At 39.1% G+C, this 19994-nt stretch overlaps 1 protein-coding gene across 2 annotated transcripts in view; it reads left to right on the forward strand.

The window, feature by feature from the left end:
- The window catches only part of KCND3 (potassium voltage-gated channel subfamily D member 3), a 587344-nt gene that overhangs the window by 553609 nt on the left and 13741 nt on the right, over positions 1 to 19994 (forward strand). For both annotated transcript variants that reach the window (XM_053706631.1, XM_053706632.1), the window contains one exon: positions 6279 to 6526. In XM_053706631.1, coding sequence (XP_053562606.1) covers positions 6279 to 6526 — 248 coding nt within the window. The remainder of the gene's footprint in view (positions 1 to 6278; positions 6527 to 19994) is intronic.

Genomic DNA, 19994 nt, shown 5'->3' on the forward strand with positions numbered 1-19994 from the left:
GAGACTGAAGGGTCTGACAAGCTGAAACCAATTTCAGACGTCTTTTGTCTGTTAGAGACAAAGTCATGGATACTGAATCTATTTGGAATCCTAAAAAGGTTACCCTTGTCTGAGGAAACAAGGAACTTTTTGGTAAATTGATCCCCCAACCATGTCTTTGAAGAAACAACACTAGTTGATTTGTGTGAGATTCTGCAGAATGTAAAGACGAGCAAGTACCAAGATATCGTCCAAATAAGGAAACACTGCAATACCCCACTCTTACAGAGAGTAGGACACCGAGAACCTTTGAAAAGATCCTTGGAGCTGCTGCTAGGCCAAAAGGAAGAGCAACAAATTGGTAATGCTTGTCTAGAAAAGAGAATCTCAGGAACTGATAGTGATTTGGATGAATCGGAATATGAAGATAAGCATCCTTTAAGTCTATTGTAGACATATAATGCCCTTGCTGAACAAAAGGCAGAATAGTCCTTATAGTCACCATTTTGAATGTTGGTATCCTTACATAACGATTCAAAATTTTTAGATCCATAACTGGTCTGAAAGAATTCTTTCTTTGGAACAATGAACAGATTTGAATAAAACCCCAGACCCTGTTCCAGATATGGAACTGGCACAATTACCCCAGATATCTCCAGGTCTGAAACACACTTCAGGAAAGCCTGAGCCTTTACTGGGTTTACTGGAATGCGTGAGAGAAAGAAACTTCTCACAGGCGGTCTTATCTTGAAACCTATTCTGTACCCTTGAGAAACAATGTTCTGAATCCAATGATTTTGGATTGAATTGATCCAAACATCTCTGAAAAATCATAGTCTGCCCACTACCACCTGTGCTGGAATGAGGGCCCCACCTTCATGTGGACTTGGGGGCTGATTTTGGTTTTCTAAAAAGGCTTGGACTTATTCCAGACTGGAGAAGGCTTCCAATTGGAAACCGTTCCTTTAGGGGAAGGGTCAGGTTTCTGTTCCTTATTCTGACGAAAGGAACGAAAACGGTTAGCAGCCCTAAATTTACCCTTAGATTTTTTATCCTGAGGCAAAAAGGCTCCCTTCCCCCCAGTGACAGTTGAAATGATAGAATCCAACTGAGAACCAAATAATTTATTACCTTGGAAAGAAAGAGATAGCAACGTTGACTTAGAAGTCATATCCGCATTCCAGGATTTAAGCCATAAAGCTCTTCTAGCTAAAATAGCTAAAGACATATATCTGACATCAATTCTAATGATATAAAAAATGGCATCACAAATGAAATTATTTAGCATGTTGAATTAGCGTAACAATGCTATACACATAGGATCTGGTACTTGTTGCGCTAAAGTTTCCAACCAAAAAGTTGAAGCCGCAGCAACATCAGCCAAAGAAATAGCAGGCCTAAGAAGATGACCTGAACATAAATAAGCCTTCCTTAGATAAGATTCAAGCTTCCTATCTAAAGTATCTTCAAAAGACGTACTATCCGCTGTATGAATAGTAGTACGCTTAGCAAGAGTAGAAATAGCCCCATCAACTTTGGGGATCTTTTCCCAAAACTCCAATCTATCAGTCGGCAAAGGGTACAGTTTCTTAAACCTTGGAGAAGGAGTAAATGAAGTAACCAGACTATTGCATTCCCTAGAAATTACATCTGAAATAGCATCAGGAACTGGAAAAACCTCTGGAATAACTGCATGAGGTTTAAAAACCGAATTTAAACGTTTACTGTTTTTTATATCAAGAGGATTAGTCTCCTCCATATCTAATGCAATCAACACCTCTTAATAAAGAACAAATATATTCCATTTTAAATAAATATTACGTTTTGTCAGTGTCCATATCTGAGGCAGAATCTTCTGAACCAGATAGATCCTCATCAGAGATAGATAAATCAGAATGCGGTCGGTCATTTAAAAATTCTTCGAATTTATGAGAAGCTTTAAAAGACCTTTTTCTTTTATTAGAAGGTGGTATAACAGACAGAGCCTTCTGAATAGAATTAGAAACAAATTCTCTCACATTAACAGGAATATCCTGAACATTAGATGTTGAAGGAACAACAACATATAATGGATTATTACTAATGGATATATTGTCTGCTTTTGAAAATTTATCATGACAACTAACACAAACTACAGCTGGAGGAACAGTTACCACAAGTTTACAACAAATGCACTTAGCTTTGGTAGAACCAACATCAGGCAGCAGCATTCCAGAAGTAGATTCTGAGACAGGGTCAGTTTGAGACATCTTGCAATATGTAAATAGAAAAAAACAACATATAAAGCAAAATTATCAATTTCCTTATATGACAGATTCAGGAAAGGGAAAAAATGCAAACAGAATAAGCCTATGGAAACCAGAAGCAAAAAGAAATAATGACTTAAATAATGTCAAGTATGACGCCCACAATTGACAAAATAATTTTTGGCGCCAAAAACGTCTGCAACAAACACGAGCGTCATAGATGACGCAACTATGTGAAAACTCTGGGCGCCAACTAAGACGCCGGAAATGACGTCATAACGTCAACAAACGTAATTCTCGTGCCAAAAAAAGTCTCACGCCAAAAATTACGCAATAAATTATAGCATTTTGCGCTCCCGCGAGCCTAACAGCCCGCAATTTAGAATTTGAAATAATTTTCAGGTAAGAAAATATTTATTTATATGCATTTCCCAAAAATGAAACTGACAGTCTGTAAAAAAGAAAATATACTGATTAACCTGAATCATGGCAAATATAAGTATAAAAACATATATTTAGAACTTAACATATAAAGTGCCAAACCATAGCTGAGAGTGTCTTTAAATAAAAGAAAACATACTTACCAAAAGACACTCATCTACATATAGCAGATAGCCAAACCAGTACTGAAACGAGAATCAGCAGAGGTAATGGTATATAAGAATATATCGTCGATCTGAAAAGGGAGGTAGGAGAAGAATCTCTACGAACGATAACCGATCCCCGTTAGGATGACCATTGCATTCACTAGGTAATACTCCCTTCACATCCCTCTGTCATTCACTGCACTCTGAGAGGAAACCGGGCTTCAGCATGCTGAGAAGCGCCTATCAACGTAGAAATCTAGCACAAACTTACTTCACCACCTCCATAGGAGGCAAAGTTTGTAAAACTGAATTGTGGGTGTGGTGGGGGGGTGTATTTATAGGCATTTTGAGGTTTGGGAAACTTTGCCCCTCCTGGTAGGAATGTATATCCCATATGTCACTAGCTCATGGACTCTTGCCAATTACATGAAAGAAACTGGAGTTCGCCTCCTTCTTAACCTGAACATTCAGTAAAAGTAACGTTCTCTCTAACAAGCAGATTTACTGCTTATTCCCTCAAAATTTCGGCAGCCTGCGAGTAACTATTGTTTGAAAAAATGTACAAATTGAATTTCAAATGTAATCAAATTGTTCCGGTTTCATAATTTTTTGAAACACTATTTCAATATATATATTATGGTTGTTAATGTTGCAAATTCTTTTAACCTTTCATGCCCAGTATCTAGGTTGCAAATAGGCTGTTTTGGAACATTTGACTAATAGAAAAAATGCCTAACAAGCCAACCGCATAAGTGTTACATTGATGTGATAATGTAATGGCTCTTTAAGAATCCTGGCAGTTCTGCTGAGTACCATGTGACACCTGCATCCAATAAATAGCAACCTTGCTGGGGTGACGTCATAATCCGGAAGAAGCTCCGAGCGCCCACGAGAGTGGAGTGAAACGCGCACAGGGATATCCCCTCTCTACCTCGTTCACCCTCTGCAGCCTGTGGAATATTCCTAGTTGGTGACATACTGCATGTGAATAAGTATTCATCTGTCCGGCTTACCGAAGTAAACGCTGAATGCATTCTGCTTACTATCTGAAAATGCAGCACCTGTGACATGTGGGATGATTGAATGAAGTACATATGCTTGAACTATATCGCACGCAGAGGGTTACTTACTGTGACTTTGCTAAGACATGTCAGGTTGTTTGAAGATTTAACAACTGCTTGTGGATATACTTTTCTTCATGCTGATTTTTGTCTGCTTTGTGCAATACGCTTTCCAGCAATAGTTGGAGAACTTTACTGGCATTGATTGCTTTGCTGAGCTTGCTAACACTCATGCGTACATGCTTATTGCTTTGCTTATCATTTCCAAGCAGCCTTGGAAATCCTTGCTTATTTGCTTTTTGGAGCATTAGTGGTGCACCACTTTATTTTTCTATTTGGCCATATCTTTGCATTCTATTCTGAATGGGGATCCCTGACTTGTATGTGTGTTTTTACATGTTGATATATTTAGATTAATAAATGTATTTGAATTTTTCTACACAGATTGTTTGTACCTTGTCTTACTCTTATACTATACTGTCTTATAGGTGCTGTTTAGCGTGATCTACTTTACCTTTCTTGCTCATATAGAAATTTTCCTTCTAGGCTGCACTATATGACTGATGCTATTAATTAATGTGAAGTGAGCATTACAGCCTTATTTTATTTGTTCTATAAACATAATTCTTGCTCGTCCACTGGAATTTCTTATTAATTTAGAGACTTGTGGAAATTTGCGGCCCTAATTGAGGAAAAATCTTTTAAATTTATTTTTTTGCAAATGTCAAATGCTTCACAAAATGCAATAGTGACATTAATTCAAAATTACACTTTCATGATTCAGATTTAGCAGACAAATGTTAAAAACTTTACAAATCACCTCAGCATACTGATACACCCACGCACTGCTGCCATTTAGTTCTAAAAACGTGCACATACCTCAATGCAAGCTAGAGAATAAGAAATTTGATATAATATGTTTATTGGAATTTTTTTTATTTTACTCTCTCTGAATCGTGAAAGTATTTTTGGAATTCCATATAGCTTCAAAGGGACATTAAACAGTAAATACATTTCTCATCAGAATGATGTATTCAAAGCAAAGAATAGAGTAACATGCAAATTTATTTTTTTAATTATATTAGTTGTTTAAATATAAAAAAAAGTTTATATAAGTAAATATAAGTGCAAAGGTGCCACCATGTTTTAACCTAAGTTGTCGTCTGCTGAGGCCAATCAGGGACAACTATTAATTAGTCACAAGAGTGTACAACCAATGACTATTTAGAATATATTGCAAAATTATTTCTGCTACACATAATTAAACAATGTATACTACAACCTCAAGGTGTTTAATGTCTCTTGCAGAACAGATCAATATAAACTGACTTTCCCAGAAACGCAATAGTTTGTTTTTCTTTTTTTTTAAATGGGTTTGCTCATTAAAACAATTATTAAGCAGTCTGATGAAAGTGGGATTAAATAAAATGTTTCTCTTTCATACAAATTGTATCTAAAGAAGTGTCCAATGATCATTTTTTAATTTAAACAGAGAAAGGTTGATATTTTATTTTATATTTTAAAAGGCCTATCACTGTTTAGCAATCACCAAAGTGCTTGGTCAAATGCCATTTATAATTTTAATAACAGGTAGTAATCTTGTTACTATTTGCTCAATAAAATAATAAATAAAAACAGGATTAAAAATCTAGAACAAAACGGATATAGAACAAAATGTTTAATGCATCACCTGCAAACAAAAGAAAAAAAAAAAGTCTATACTTTAAAGGGACATTCCGGTCAAAATTTAAATGCACATAGATTTTACATATTTTAAAAGAAACATATTTGCAATATATATGCATTAGCAAAAATGCTTCTAGTAAAAGTTATCACCGTGATGGTGTTCACATTTTGTTTCTACGAACACTATAATAGCTAGATATTTTCAGTGCACCAGCATTTTAAATTCTACAGCAGCTCAGAGCACCAGTGGGGCTTGTATCATATCAGCAATTAAACTGAGTCATTACCAGCTGGTACAAGCACTTTAGTTTCTCTGAGCAAGTGTTATGTTTAAAATGCTGGTGCACGCTGCATACTTAAATACACTTTTGAAAAAGCTATAGCTATTATTAGAAGCATTTTTGCTAATACGCGCATATTACAAAAATGATTCTATTCAAAACTGAAATGCATTCATGTGGTTTCCAATCTTGGCTGGAATGTCCCTTTAGTCTTCAAAAACTTTATGTGAGTCACATGAATGGGATGTGCTGCTTTGGTACCATCATGTGCCTTTTGTTTATACAGAGTAATAAAATAAAATGAGTAGTTACTGTTTATTCTCACACTAATCCATATTTATTGTTACTTTGTTTCACAACTAATAACTGAGTCTCCTTTGTTATAGTGAAGACCGAAAGGTTTTCACAATCTGCCACTAACAACTGATGTCTCCACAGAACCATGAGTTTATGGATGAGCAGATGTTTGAGCAGAACTGCAGAGAGAGCTCTATGCAGAATTACCCATCTAGCCGCAGCCCATCTCTCTCCAGTCACCACGGGCTTACCTCATCATGCTGTTCCCGCCGCAACAAGAAGACAACTCACCTTCCCAACTCCAACGTGCCAGCTACGAGGCTTCGCAGCATGCAAGAGCTCAGTACTATCCACATCCAGTGCAGTGATCATCCATCTCTTACCACCAGGTGCGGCCACACACACTGACTAGATAGAGAAAAGCATAAAGGAAAGGACATGCAAGAGATACATGACAGGAAAAGCAGGGTCATATTAACTTTATAATAACAGTGGTGGCTATACTATAAAGGATATTAAATGTATGCCTTAAAGGGACATGAAACGAGTTGGGATAGAGACAAAATATAATATGTACTTTAATTACTTTACCTGTAAATTTATACTGCAGTGCCTCGCCATTAACCCTTCTTTTTAGTTTCTGAATTGTACAGCTCTAACTCCCCCCACACAATTCCTTCTATGGCTGTATCTATGTCTATTGTTATTTTGGTAGAATGGAAAAATGCATAGGGATTATCTGCTGGAGCATGCCTAGAAGCTGTGAACTCAGTTGAAATACAATGCCTGTGTCTAAACACTGATAAGGGGGGTGGAGATGGCTTCTCCAGGCAGCTTAGCTATGTAATTAATTTTGCTTATTTTTGAAAATTTTAAATACTTGCCAGCAATTTTTAAACATTTTTTTATGCAAACTATTTTTAATTAATTAGCCCTTTTAGGATATGCACAGATCTCAACCTGTTTTATGTCCCTTTAAGTGGTAAAAGGGCAATATTGAACTTAAAGGCAAATCAATAATCATTAATCCAAGGTCTTCAAACTAATTAAATGAAAATATGCAAATTAAAACTAATTAAACCTCTCCTCAGGAAGCAACCAATACATCATCTATGGCAGGGTTCTTCAAACCATGGGTCGGGATCCATTGCTGGGTCGCAACACAGTGTTTACTGGGTCGCTACTTGTGTGTGTGTTGTACGAGTGTGTGTTTTATTACCTTTTACAATACTTTCAAGGTTGACTACAATCAGGAAAAAAGTATGCACACATTTTAGTCAAAAAATTGCAGCTATTTTGTTGTATATTCCTTCAGAAATTTTCAGACAAAGCATAAAAATTGGGTCGCAAAGGTATGTGGTATCATGGTACTGGGTCTTGGGGAAAAAAAGTTTGAAGAACCCTGATTTATGGTGTTACAGGATAGCTGAAAACGCAGTAATGAAATATATTTCCACACTTGCATCTTGTAATTATTTGATTGCGATATTAAATCTAAATTTTTTTTTAAAACAAATCAATGCAATCCTACACAAAGCGCTATCTTAGATTAAAGGGACATTAAACCCAATTTTTTTCTTTCATGATTTAGATAGAGAATACAATTTTAAACAACTTTCTAATTTACTTCAATTATCTAATTTGCTTCATTCTCTTGATATTCTTTCCTGAAAAGCATATCTAGATAGGCTCAGTAGCTTCTGATTGGTAGCTGCACATAGATGCCTCATGTGATTGGCTCACCAATGTGCATTGCTATTTCTTTAACAAAGGATATCTAAAGATTGCAGCAAATTAGATAATAGAAGTAAATTGGAATGTTGTTTAAAATTGTATTCTCTATCTGAATCGTGAAAGAAAATTTTTGGGTTTAATGGCCCTTTAAACTAGTTGTACTGTCCCTTATGACTAGGAATAGGTAGAAGTTTCCCAGGAGTCTTCCAAACTATCAACATGCCCCTTCTTTTCCTGCCTTTGAATGTGAGCCTCTATTCATTGTATTATGTTGGAAAGGAGGTGTCAAGAGTAACCCTATGTTTTTGGCTATGGAAACTAAATAATAAATAATATTGCCGGCTGTTTAAAGGAAAGTAGAGAAATTAGTGTAGCTAATTCTTTAAAAAACAAAATTTATGTTTACCTGAAATTTCTTTCTCCTACGGTGTGTCCGGTCCACGGCTTCATCCTTACTTGTGGGATATTCTCATTCCCTACAGGAAATGGCAAAGAGAGCACACAGCAAAAGCTGCCCATATAGCTCCCCCTCTAGCTCCGCCCCCCAGTCATTCGACCGACGGTTAGGAGAAAAAGGAGAAACTATAAAGTGCCGTGGTGACTGTAGTGTACAGAAAAATAAAAATTTTAAACCTGACTAAAAGCCAGGGCGGGCCGTGGACCGGACACACCGTAGGAGAAAGAAATTTATCAGGTAAACAAATTCTGTTTTCTCCTACATTGGTGTGTCCGGTCCACGGCTTCATCCTTACTTGTGGGAACCAATACCAAAGCTTTAGGACACGGATGAAGGGAGGGAAACAAGTCAGGTAACCTAAACGGAAGGCACCACAGCTTGCAAAACCTTTCTCCCAAAAACAGCCTCCGAAGAAGCATAAGTATCGAATTTGTAAAATTTGGCAAAAGTATGCAGAGAAGACCAAGTCGCTGCCTTACAGATCTGTTCAACAGAAGCCTCATTCTTGAAGGCCCAAGTGGAAGCCACAGCTCTAGTAGAGTGAGCTGTAATTCGTTCAGGAGGATGATGCTTTTTAGTCAAAAGGAAAGAGAGGTAGCAGTAGCTTTCTGACCTCTCCTCTTACCAGAATAGACGACAAACAAAGAAGATGTCTGTCTGAAATCCTTTGTTGCTTCTAAATAGAATTTTAAAGCACGAACTACATCTAAGTTATGTAACAAACGTTCCTTCTTCGAAACTGGATTCGGACACAGAGAAGGAACAATTATTTCCTGGTTAATATTCCTATTGGAAACCACCTTTGGAAGAAAACCAGGCTTAGTACGTAAAACTACCTTATCTGTATGGAATACCAGATAGGGTGAAGTACACTGCAAAGCAGACAATTCAGAAACTCTTCTAGCAGAAGAAATAGCAACCAAAAACAGAACTTTCCAAGATAGTAATTTAATATCTATGGAATGCAAAGGTTCAAACGGAACCCCTTGAAGAACTGAAAGAACAAAATTTAGACTCCATGGAGGAGTTATAGGTCTGTAGACAGGCTTGATTCTAACTAAAGCCTGTACAAATGCCTGTACATCTGGCACGGCTGCCAGACGTTTGTGCAACAAGACAGACAGAGCAGATATCTGTCCTTTTAGAGAACTAGCTGACAAACCTTTATCCAAACCCTCTTGGAGAAAGAAAAGTATCCTAGGAATTCTAATTTTACTCCAAGAGTAACCCTTGGATTCGCACAAACAGATATATTTTTGCCATATCTTATGGTAAATTTTCCTAGTCACAGGTTTTTCTGGCCTGAACCAGAGTATCTATAACCGAATCTGAAAACCCACGCTTAGATAGAATCAAGCGTTCAATTTCCAAGCAGTCAGTTGCAGAGAAACTAGATTTGGATGTTCGAATGGACCTTGTACTAGAAGGTCCTGCCTCAAAGGTAGCTTCCATGGTGGAGCCATGGGATCCCTGGATCTGGACCCGTAGCGAGGAACCTTGGAGTTCTGACGAGACGCCATCAGATCCATATCTGGAATGCCCCGTAGTTGAGTTAGCTGGGCAAAGACCTCCGGGTGAAGTTCCCACTCCCCCGGATGGAAAGTCTGATGACTCAAATAATCCGCCTCCCAGTTGTCTACTCCTGGGATGTGAATTGCAGATAGATGGCAGGAGTGATCCTCCGCCCATTTGATGATCCTGGATACCTCTCTCATCGCCAGGGAACTCTTTGTTCCTCCCTGATGATTGATGTACGCTACAGTCGTCATGTTGTCCGACTGAAATCTTATGAACCTGGCCTTCGCTAGTTGAGTCCAAGCCATGAGCGCATTGAATATCGCTCTCAGTTCCAAAATGTTTATCGGGAGAAGGGACTCTTCCCGAGACCATAGACCCTGAGCTTTCAGGGAGCCCCAGACCGCGCCCCAGCCTAAGAGACTGGCGTCGGTCGTGACAATGATCCACTCTGGTCTGCGGAAACTCATTCCCTGAGACAGGTGATCCTGAGCCAACCACCAGAGGAGTGAGTCTCTGGTTACCTGGTCCACTTGAATCTGGGGAGACAAGTCTGCATAATCCCCATTCCACTGTTTGAGCATGCACAGTTGCAATGGTCTTAAATGAATTCGAGCAAAAGGAACCACGTCCATTGCCGCAACCATTAGTCCTATTACCTCCATGCACTGAGCTATGGAGGGCTGAGGAATAGATTGAAGAACTCGACAAGCGTTTAGAAGCTTTAACTTTGTGACCTCTGTCAGAAAAATCTTCATTTCCACAGAGTCTATTATTGTTCCCAGAAAGGGAACCCTTGTGGACGGGGACAGGGAACTCTTTGCTATGTTCACCTTCCACCCGTGAGACCTGAGAAAGGCTAAAACAATGTCTGTATGAGCCCTTGCTTTGGAAAGGGACGACGCTTGAATTAGAATGTCGTCTAGGTAAGGTGCTACTGCAATGCCCCTCGGCCTTAGGACCGCTAGAAGGGACCCTAGCACCTTTGTGAAAATTCTGGGAGCAGTGGCTAAACCGAACGGAAGAGCCACGAACTGGTAATGTTTGTCCAGAAAGGCGAACCTCAGGAACTGATGATGATCTTTGTGGATAGGAATATGCAGGTATACATCCTTTAGGTCCACGGTAGTCATATATTGACCCTCCTGGATCGTTGGTAAAATCGTCCGAATGGTTTCCATTTTGAATGATGGAACTCTGAGGAATTTGTTTTGAATTTTAAAATCCAGAATTGGCCTGAAAGTTCCTTCTTTTTTGGTAACTACAAACAGGTTTGAGTAAAAACCCAGACCTTGTTCCGCTGTTGGAACTGGGTGTGTCACTCCCATCTTTAATAGGTCTCCTACGCAACGTAAGAATGCCTGTCTCTTTATCTGGTCTAAAGATAAGCATGACATGTGGAACCTTCCCCTTGGAGGAGGTTCCTTGAACTCTAGAAGATACCCCTGAGAGACAATTTCTAGTGCCCAGGGGTCTGGAACATCTCTTGCCCAAGACTGAGCAAAGAGAGAAAGTCTGCCCCCTACTAGATCCGGTCCCGGATCGGGGGCTACCCCTTCATACTGTCTTGGTAGCAGCAGCAGGCTTCTTGGCCTGTTTTCCCTTGTTTCAGCCTTGCAATGGTTTCCATGCTGGTTTAGGCTGGGAAGTGTTACCCTCTTGTCTAGAGGCTGCAGAGTTAGAAGCCGGTCCATTCCTGAAATTGCGAAAGGAACGAAAATTAGACTTATTCTTAGCCTTGAAAGGCCTATCCTGTGGGAGGGCATGGCCCTTTCCCCCAATGATGTCTGAAATAATCTCCTTCAATTCTGGCCCGAAAAGGGTCTTACCTTTGAAAGGAATATTAAGCAATTTTGTTTTGGACGACACATCCGCCGACCAAGATTTTAGCCAAAGCGCCCTGCGCGCCACTATTGCAAAACCTGAATTTTTCGCCGCTAATTTAGCCAATTGAAAAGCGGCATCCAAAATAAAGGAATTAGCCAACTTTAGTGCGTGAATTCTGTCCATGACTTCATCATATGGAGTCTCCTTTTGGAGCGAATTTTCTAGTTCATCGAACCAAAAAGACGCCGCCGTGGTGACAGGAATAATGCACGAAATTGGTTGAAGAAGGAAACCTTGCTGAACAAAAATCTTTTTAAGCAATCCTTCCAATTTTTTATCCATAGGATCTTTGAAAGCGCAACTGTCCTCTATAGGAATAGCTGTGCGCTTAGCTAACGTTGAAACTGCCCCCTCTAACTTAGGGACCGTTTGCCATGCATCCCTTCTGGGGGTCGACAATGGGGAACATTTTCTTAAATATAGGAGGGGGAACAAAAGGTACACCTGGCTTCTCCCACTCCTTAGTCACTATGTCCGCCACCCTCTTGGGTATCGGAAAGGCATCAGCGTGCACTGGGACCTCTAAAAATTTGTCCATTTTGCACAACTTCTCTGGAATCACCAAAGTATCACAATCATCAAGGGTAGCTAGCACCTCCTTAAGCAGAGCGCAGAGATGTTCTAGCTTAAATTTGAATGCCACGATATCAGGTTCTGCCTGCTGAGAAATTTTTCCTGAGTCAGAAATTTCTCCCTCAGACAGACCCTCCCTCACTGCCGACTCAGATTGATGTGAGGGCATAACAGATAAATTATCGTCAGCGCCTACTTGCTCATCCTCTGTATTTAAAACTGAGCAATCACGCTTTCTAGGAAATTCTGGCAGTTTGGATAAAAGAGCTGCTAGAGAATTATCCATTACTGCTGTTAATTGTTGCATAGTAACAAGCATTGGCGCGCTAGATGTACTAGGTATCGCCTGCACGGGCAAAGCTGGTGTTGACACAGAAGGAGAGGATGATGAACTATCCCCACTACCTTCTTTTAAACAATCATCTTGGGCAACATTATTAAATGTGACAGTACTGTCCTTACTTTGTTTGGACGCCATGGCACAATTCGCACATACATTTAATGGGGGAACCACCTTGGCCTCCATACACACAGAACATATGCTATCTGAAGGTACAGACATGTTAGACAGACTTAGGCAGGCTTTTAATGCAATAAAAACAATTTTAAACAAAACCGTTACTGTCTCTTTAAATAATAAAAAGGGCACACTTTATTTCTGAATGATCGAAAAACATCAAAGAAATATCCGATCTTTATGAAATTTATACCCCAGTGTCTTAATGCTTTGAAAGTATTGCACACCAAATTTCAAGTGTCTTAACCCTTAAATGAGCAAACCGGAGCTAATAATCACAATTGACCATTTTAAACACACTACAGTCCCTGCCACAGACTTTGCTGCGGCTTTTACCTTCCTTAGGGGTTATTCACCACAGTAATAAGCCTCTCTGAGTCCTTTTCTAAGCCACTGGACCCTCTCACGTGAAGCTGCATGCACTGCCTAGAGAAAGTAACTGCGCAACTGAGGCGCGAAAATGAGGCCTCCTCCCTCTGCATTCCAGAGTGAAGGGGCCTTTCTGACAAGATTAGGCGTCTAAACAACTGCCAGGTGCAAATAAACGTTCCCAAAAGTGTTTCAAAGTTTGCAAAACACTCCAAATGTCATAAATATGATAAAAGTTAATCGATTTAGCCCACAAAAGTGTCAACCAGCATAGAGCCCAATTTATAAGCCTTAATTCTGTTACTGAGTCTAAGAAAATGGCTTACCTATCCCATAAGGGAAAACTGACAGTCTTCTAGCATTACTAGGTCTTGTTAGAAAAGTGCTGATCATACCTGAAGCAGATAAGCCTGCAAACTGTCCCCCCCAACTGAAGTTCTCTGGTTTCAACAGTCCTGCGTGGGAACAGCAAAGTATTTTAGTTACTGGTGCTAAAATCATACTCCTCTTTTAACAGAAATCTTCATCACTTTCTGTTGTAGAGTAAATAGTACAAACCGGCACTATTTTAAAATAAACTCTTGATAGAAGAAAATAAAACTACAACTAACACCACATACTCTTTACCATCCCCGTGGAGATGCTACTTGTTCAGAGCGGCAAAGAGAATGACTGGGGGGCAGAGCCAGAGGGGGGGCTATATGGACAGCTTTTGCTGTGTGCTCTCTTTGCCATTTCCTGTAGGGAATGAGAATATCCCACAAGTAAGGATGAAGCCGTGGACCGGACACACCAATGTAGGAGAAATAAAAAAAAATCCTTAAAACCCTTTCTGGTAAGTTGAGGGGATACAATTAATAGCATTTTTAAGACAAAACTTTATTTTATTTAAAGCAAATTGGGAAGAAAGCAAATATTTATAGTTAAGGGATACTGAACCCAGATTTTTTTTCTTTCATGATTCAGATAGAGCAGTGTTTTCCAAATGTGGTCCTCACGTACTCCCAATAGACCTTCATTATAGCTGAACTAGTGCACAGGTGAAGTAATCGGCTCATCAGTACCCCCCAACAGGCCTGTTTTTCATTATAGCTGAACTAGTGCACAGGTGAAGTAATTGGCTCATCAGTAACCATGGTTGCTAACTTGCTCTCACCCATTAGCTCATTACTTCACCTGTGCAATAGTTCAGCTAGAATGAAAACCAGGCCTGTTGGGGGTATGTGAGGACCGTGTTTGGGTAACACTAAGATAGAGCATGCAATTTTAAAGTGATGGTAAATCCACACTTTAACAAACGCTAGGATTTACCATCACTAAAAATCAAGTGGAAGTTAAGTGATTGCATATGTAAAAAAGTTTGCTAAACTCGCCCTTTCTGTGCCAATGCACATGGCTAAACTCAGCGGCTCCGGCCGCCCACGGCACATCTGTCTTCTACCATTGAGGTGCTGCTTGCACCTCTAAACCAATAGCCGTGCGTGCATACAGAAACCTGTCAGTTGACACACACTGCTATTGGTTTAGAGGTGCAAACGTCATCTCATTGAAGGAGACCAATGTGCTGTGGGCGGCCAGAGCTGCTGAGTTTAGCTATGTGCTTTGGCACAGAAAGGGTGCATTGAGCAAACTTTTTTTTACATATATGATCACTGAACTTCCACTTGATTTTTAGTGATTGTAAATCCTAGTGTTTGTTAAAGCACAAATTTACAATCACTTTAAGCAACTTTCCAAGCCCATTTTTGATTAAGCACCCTGGGTAGCGCTTGCTGATTGATGGCTACATTTAGAAACCAATCAGCAAGCGCTACCAGGTGCTCAACCAAAGATGGGCTGGCTTGTAAGCTTCAATTCCTGCTTTTTCAAATAAAGATATCAAGAGAACAAAGAAAAATGTATAATAGGAGTAAATAAGAAAGATGCTTAAAATTGCAAACTGTACCTGAATCATGAAAGAAAAAAAAATGGTTCAGTATCCCTTTAAATGGGTTAAAAAGTTGGGATTATATTGCAAGTCAGATAAAATAAAACTTTTTTCTCACACATATTTTAGAGTTTTTAATCTGATCATTTTCTATAAAATGGTATTCAAATTAATAAGTAAAAGCGCAGGTTTCAAAACCACAGCTACATTTAGGATATATATCACACAAAATTAACTGGGTTTGAGTCTAGACAAACATCAATAGATCTTTTTTTAGTAGTTTTTTTTTTTTTTAAATAAATTATGAAAAAAGTAAAACAAGAATTTTTCCTTAAAAACAATTCCAGGAAAAGAAACCAGAAAAACACACAAGCCTTCAAATTATAAAACATATTACGACTTCTAAATTATATATTATATAAATTATATATTATATAAATTATATTCAAAAAAATATTGCAGTGCGTTTTAAGCATCTTCCCATAACAAAATAAAACCTGCATTGGTGCAGGAAACTTAATGCAAAGACATTCAAGAAACAAACCCTATCAAAGAAATAGGGAAAAAAAAAACATAATTTATGTAAGAACTTACCTGATAAATTAATTTCTTTCATATTAGCAAGAGTCCATGAGCTAGTGACGTATGGGATATACATTCCTACCAGGAGGGGCAAAGTTTCCCAAACCTCAAAATGCCTACAAATACACCCCTCACCACACCCACAAATCAGTTTAACGAATAGCCAAGAAGTGGGGTGATAAGAAAAAAGTGCAAAAGCATAAAAAATAAGGAATTGGAATAATTGTGCTTTATACAAAAAAATCATAACCACCACAAAAAAGGGTGGGCCTCATGGACTCTTGCTAATATGAAAGAAATGAATTTATCAGGTAAGTTCTTACATAAATTATGTTTTCTTTCATGTAATTAGCAAGAGTCCATGAGCTAGTGACGTATGGGATAATGACTACCCAAGATGTGGATCTTTCCACGCAAGAGTCACTAGAGAGGGAGGGATAAAATAAAGACAGCCAATTCCTGCTGAAAATAATCCACACCCAAAATAAAGTTTAAATGAAAACATAAGCAGAAGATTCAAACTGAAACAGCTGCCTGAAGTACTTTTCTACCAAAAACTGCTTCAGAAGAAGAAAACACATCAAAATGGTAGAATTTAGTAAAAGTATGCAAAGAAGACCAAGTTGCTGCTTTGCAAATCTGATCAACCGAAGCTTCATTCCTAAACGCCCAGGAAGTAGAAACTGACCTAGTAGAATGAGCTGTAATCCTCTGAGGCGGAGTTTTACCCGACTCAACATAGGCATGATGAATGAAAGATTTCAACCAAGATGCCAAAGAAATGGCAGAAGCTTTCTGGCCTTTTCTAGAACCGGAAAAGATGACAAATAGACTAGAAGTCTTTCGGAAAGTCTTAGTAGCTTCAACATAATATTTCAAAGCTCTAACAACATCCAAAGAATGCAATGATTTCTCCTTAGAATTCTTAGGATTAGGATTAGGGCATAAAAGGAACTACAATTTCTCTACTAATGTTGTTGGAATTCACAACCTTAGGTAAAAATTCAAAAGAAGTTCGCAACACTGCCTTATCCTGATGAAAAATCAGAAAAGGAGACTCACAAGAAAGAGCAGACAATTCAGAGACTCTTCTGGCAGAAGAGATGGCCAAAAGGAACAAAACTTTCCAAGAAAGTAATTTAATGTCCAATGAATGCATAGGTTCAAACGGAGGAGCTTGAAGAGCCCCCAGAACCAAATTCAAACTCCAAGGAGGAGAAATTGACTTAATGACAGGTTTTATACGAACCAAGGCTTGTACAAAACAATGAATATCAGGAAGATTAGCAATCTTTCTGTGAAAAAGAACAGAAAGAGCAGAGATTTGACCTTTCAAGGAACTTGCGGACAAACCTTTATCTAAACCATCCTGAAGAAACTGTAAAATTCTCGGAATTCTAAAAGAATGCCAGGAAAAATGATGAGAAAGACACCAAGAAATATAAGTCTTCCAGACTCTATAATATATCTCTCTAGATACAGATTTACGAGCCTGTAACATAGTATTAATCACAGAGTCAGAGAAACCTCTTTGACCAAGAATCAAGCGTTCAATCTCCATACCTTTAAATTTAAGGATTTGAGATCCTGATGGAAAAAAGGACCTTGCGACAGAAGGTCTGGTCTTAACGGAAGAGTCCACGGTTGGCAAGAGGCCATCCGGACAAGATCCGCATACCAAAACCTGTGAGGCCATGCTGGAGCTACCAGCAGAACAAACGAGCATTCCTTCAGAATCTTGGAGATTACTCTTGGAAGAAGAACTAGAGGCGGAAAGATATAGGCAGGATGATACTTCCAAGGAAGTGATAATGCATCCACTGCCTCCGCCTGAGGATCCCGGGATCTGGACAGATACCTGGGAAGTTTCTTGTTTAGATGAGAAGCCATCAGATCTATTTCTGGAAGTTCGCACATTTGAACAATCTGAAGAAATACCTCTGGGTGAAGAGACCATTTGCCCGGATGCAACGTTTGGCGACTGAGATAATCTGCTTCCCAATTGTCTATTCCTGGAATTTGAACCGCAGAGATTAGACAGGAGCTGGATTTCGCCCAAACCAGAATTCGAGACACTTCTTTCATAGCCAGAGGACTGTGAGTCCCTCCTTGATGATTGATGTATGCCACAGTTGTGACATTGTCTGTCTGAAAACAAATGAACGATTCTCTCTTCAGAAGAGGCCAAGACTGAAGAGCTCTGAAAATTGTACGGAGTTCCAAAATATTGATCGGTAATCTCACCTCCTGAGATTCCCAAACCCCTTGTGCTGTCAGAGACCCCCACACAGCTCCCCAACCTGTAAGACTTGCATCTGTTGAAATTACAGTCCAGGTCGGAAGAACAAAAGAAGCCCCCTGAACTAAACGATGGTGATCTGTCCACCACGTCAGAGAGTGTCGTACAATCGGTTTTAAAGATATTAATTGAGATATCTTTGTGTAATCCCTGCACCATTGGTTCAGCATACAGAGCTGAAGAGGTCGCATGTGAAAACGAGCAAAGGGGATCGCGTCCGATGCAGCAGTCATAAGACCTAGAATTTCCATGCCTAAGGCTACCGAAGGGAATGATTGTGACTGAAGGTTTCGACAAGCTGAAATCAATTTTAGACATCTCTTGTCTGTCAAAGACAGAGTCATGGACACTGAATCTATCTGGAAACCCAAAAAGGTTACCCTTGTCTGAGGAATCAATGAACTTTAGTGAATTGATCCTCCAACCATGATTTTGAAGAAACAACAAAAGTCGATTTGTATGAAATTCTGCTAAATGTGAAGACTGAGCAAGTACCAAGATATCGTCCAAATAAGGAAATACCACAATACCCTGTTCTCTGATTACAGATAGAAGGGCACCGAGAACCTTTGTAAAAATTCTTGGAGCTGTTGCTAGGCCAAACGGCAGAGCCACAAACTGGTAATGCTTGTCTAGGAAAGAGAATCTCAGAAACTGATAGTGAGCTGGATGAATCGGAAAGCATCCTGTAAATCTATTGTAGACATATAATGCCCTTGCTGAACAAAAGGCAGGATAGTCCTTACAGTTACCATTTTGAATGTTGGTATCCTTACATAACTATTCAATATTTTTAGATCCAGAACTGGTCTGAAGGAATTCTCCTTCTTTGGTACAATGAAGAGATTTGAATAAAACCCCAGCCCCTGTTCCAGAACTGGAACTGGCATAATTACTCCAGCCAACTCTAGATCTGAAACACATTTCAGAAATGCTTGAGCTTTCGCTAGATTTACTGGGACACGGGAAAGAAAAAATCTCTTTGCAGGAGGTCTTATCTTGAAACCAATTCTGTACCCTTCTGAAATAATGTTCTGAATCCAAAGATTGTGAACAGAATTGATCCAAATTTCTTTGAAAAAACGTAATCTGCCCCCTACCAGCTGAGCTGGAATGAGGGCCGCACCTTCATGTGGACTTAGAAGCTGGCTTTGCTTTTCTAGAAGGCTTGGATTTATTCCAGACTGGAGATGGTTTCCAAACTGAAACTGCTCCTGAGGATGAAGGATCAGGCTTTTGTTCTTTGTTGAAACGAAAGGAACGAAAACGATTATTAGCCCTGTTTTTACCCTTAGATTTTTTATCCTGTGGTAAAAAAGTTCCTTTCCCACCAGTAACAGTTGAGATAATAGAATCCAACTGAGAAACAAATAATTTATTACCCTGGAAAGAAAGGGAAAGTAGAGTAGATTTAGAAGACATATCAGCATTCCAAGTTTTAAGCCATAAAGTTCTTCTAGCTAAAATAGCTAGAGACATAAACCTGACATCAACTCTGATAATATCAAAAATGGCATCACAGATAAAATTATTAGCATGTTGAAGAAGAAGAATGTTATGAGAATCATGATCTGTTACTTGTTGCGCTAAAGTTTCCAACCAAAAAGTTGAAGCTGCAGCAACATCCGCCAAAGATATAGCAGGTCTAAGAAGATTACCTGAACACAAATAAGCTTTTCTTAGAAAGGATTCAATTTTCCTATCTAAAGGATCCTTAAAGGAAGTACCATCTGCCGTAGGAATAGTAGTACGTTTAGCAAGGGTAGAGATAGCCCCATCAACTTTAGGGATTTTGTCCCAAAACTCTAATCTGTCAGACGGCACAGGATATAATTGCTTAAAACATTTAGAAGGAGTAAATGAATTACCCAAATTATTCCATTCCCTGGAAATTACTTCAGAAATAGCACCAGGAACAGGAAAAACTTCTGGAATAACTACAGGAGATTTAAAGACCTTGTCTAAACGTTTAGATTTAGTATCAAGAGGACCAGAAT

The sequence above is a fragment of the Bombina bombina genome, chromosome 3 (genome assembly GCF_027579735.1).
Source record: "Bombina bombina isolate aBomBom1 chromosome 3, aBomBom1.pri, whole genome shotgun sequence".
Lineage (NCBI taxonomy): Eukaryota > Metazoa > Chordata > Amphibia > Anura > Bombinatoridae > Bombina > Bombina bombina.